The sequence below is a fragment of the Syzygium oleosum genome, unplaced genomic scaffold, assembly GCF_021117445.2.
Source record: "Syzygium oleosum isolate NSW1041296 unplaced genomic scaffold, Sole_v2.1 Sole_v2.08, whole genome shotgun sequence".
Taxonomy (NCBI): Eukaryota; Viridiplantae; Streptophyta; class Magnoliopsida; order Myrtales; family Myrtaceae; genus Syzygium; species Syzygium oleosum.
In genome coordinates this window covers 10,262,314-10,263,467 of record NW_026607492.1, presented here as the reverse complement: position 1 = coordinate 10,263,467, position 1,154 = coordinate 10,262,314, and the positions used below count along the sequence as shown (strand labels likewise).

The window sequence follows — 1,154 nt, the reverse complement described above, 5'->3', positions numbered from 1 at the left end:
GGAAAGGAGTATATGTATTTTGAGGCTCCCTGCTCTAGAAATTAATTAGGTGCTAGGTTGAACGGAGAGATTGTCGGACCAAATTAAAGTTGTCGGGTGCTTTAAGAGGTCCAGATGCCTTATATTAGAAGGGTTATATTTTCTTTCACCCACAGTTGAAGGAAACATAATTTAATCATGCCTTTGATTGTGGATTATAAATTATAAATATCACTCATGTACAAATTTAAATAAGTATAGACGTGGATGATGTCCATATTTCTAACCTAACTAGTCATAGAAGCGGTTTCTCTAATTAGGGATGGAGGAAAATATGACCCATAAAAAAGAAAGATGTCATGGCACGGTTAATTGGTGTATATTGCGTGACTTTAAAATTTTCTTTTTATATAATATTGAGATAGACAGTGAGCATTTTATATTAAAGGGAATCTGATTTTCTCATTGTTTTCATGAACTTCAGATTCTATAAATATCACGCGAGTTAGGCGGTCTCCAGGTATCTCCACAGCGGCGTCCCCACAACATCCCACACACCCCCCCACCCCCCCCCCCCTCCCCTCTCTCTCTCTCTCTCTCTCTCAGAGCCATGGCCCAAAACCAGGTCCTCTTTGCCTTTCTCTTTCTTCTTCTGGCCTTCTCTCTGAAACTCCGGTCCACTCAAGCAAGGGAGTTGAAGCTAACCACGCAAAAGCAAAACCCATTCCCAAACAAGCTTCATAATATCAATAAGCTCCTAGAGAAGGAACCAAGGAAAACCATGGCCGAGGAGAGCAAAAATTTGCAAGGTGAAACGTCAAGTCAAGCTGTGAATACTGGCATGTCTTCCACTTCGCCCCTGCCGCCGCCGTTGTCGCTGCTGACCCCATCATTGCCGCCGCCTTCTACGAGTCATATGAATGGCTTCAAGCCCACGACTCCTGGCCAGAGCCCCGGCATTGGCAACTAGCTTTAGAACTAGGGTTCTTTCATCGATACTGTTATGTTCAATTGCGCATGTTCTTTATTTTTGTCATTCACGTGTCGCCGTTCTGTCTTTGATTAGGATTAGATGTTTCGGTTTCAGCTTGAGTCGGTAGGCTAGTGCAAGTGTTCGTCGTCCATGTAAATACTAAATATTAGTGAAACTAAAGCATGCAAATCTCAGTTGTCTT

The 1,154-nt window shown here is 42.7% G+C and overlaps 1 protein-coding gene across 1 annotated transcript; it reads left to right on the top strand.

Moving 5' to 3' along the window:
• Window positions 1-589: 589 nt before the first annotated feature.
• Window positions 590-949, top strand: LOC115685884 (precursor of CEP5). The gene has a single exon (XM_030611019.1). The coding sequence runs from the start codon at window positions 590-592 to the stop codon at window positions 947-949; it is 360 nt and encodes a 119-aa protein (XP_030466879.1).
• The last annotated feature ends 205 nt before the right edge of the window (window positions 950-1,154 follow it).

Bases quoted from the DNA above. Each gene is read 5' to 3' on its own strand.
- LOC115685884 (XM_030611019.1), top strand. From the start codon at position 590: ATGGCCCAAAACCAGGTCCTCTTTGCCTTTCTCTTTCTTCTTCTGGCC.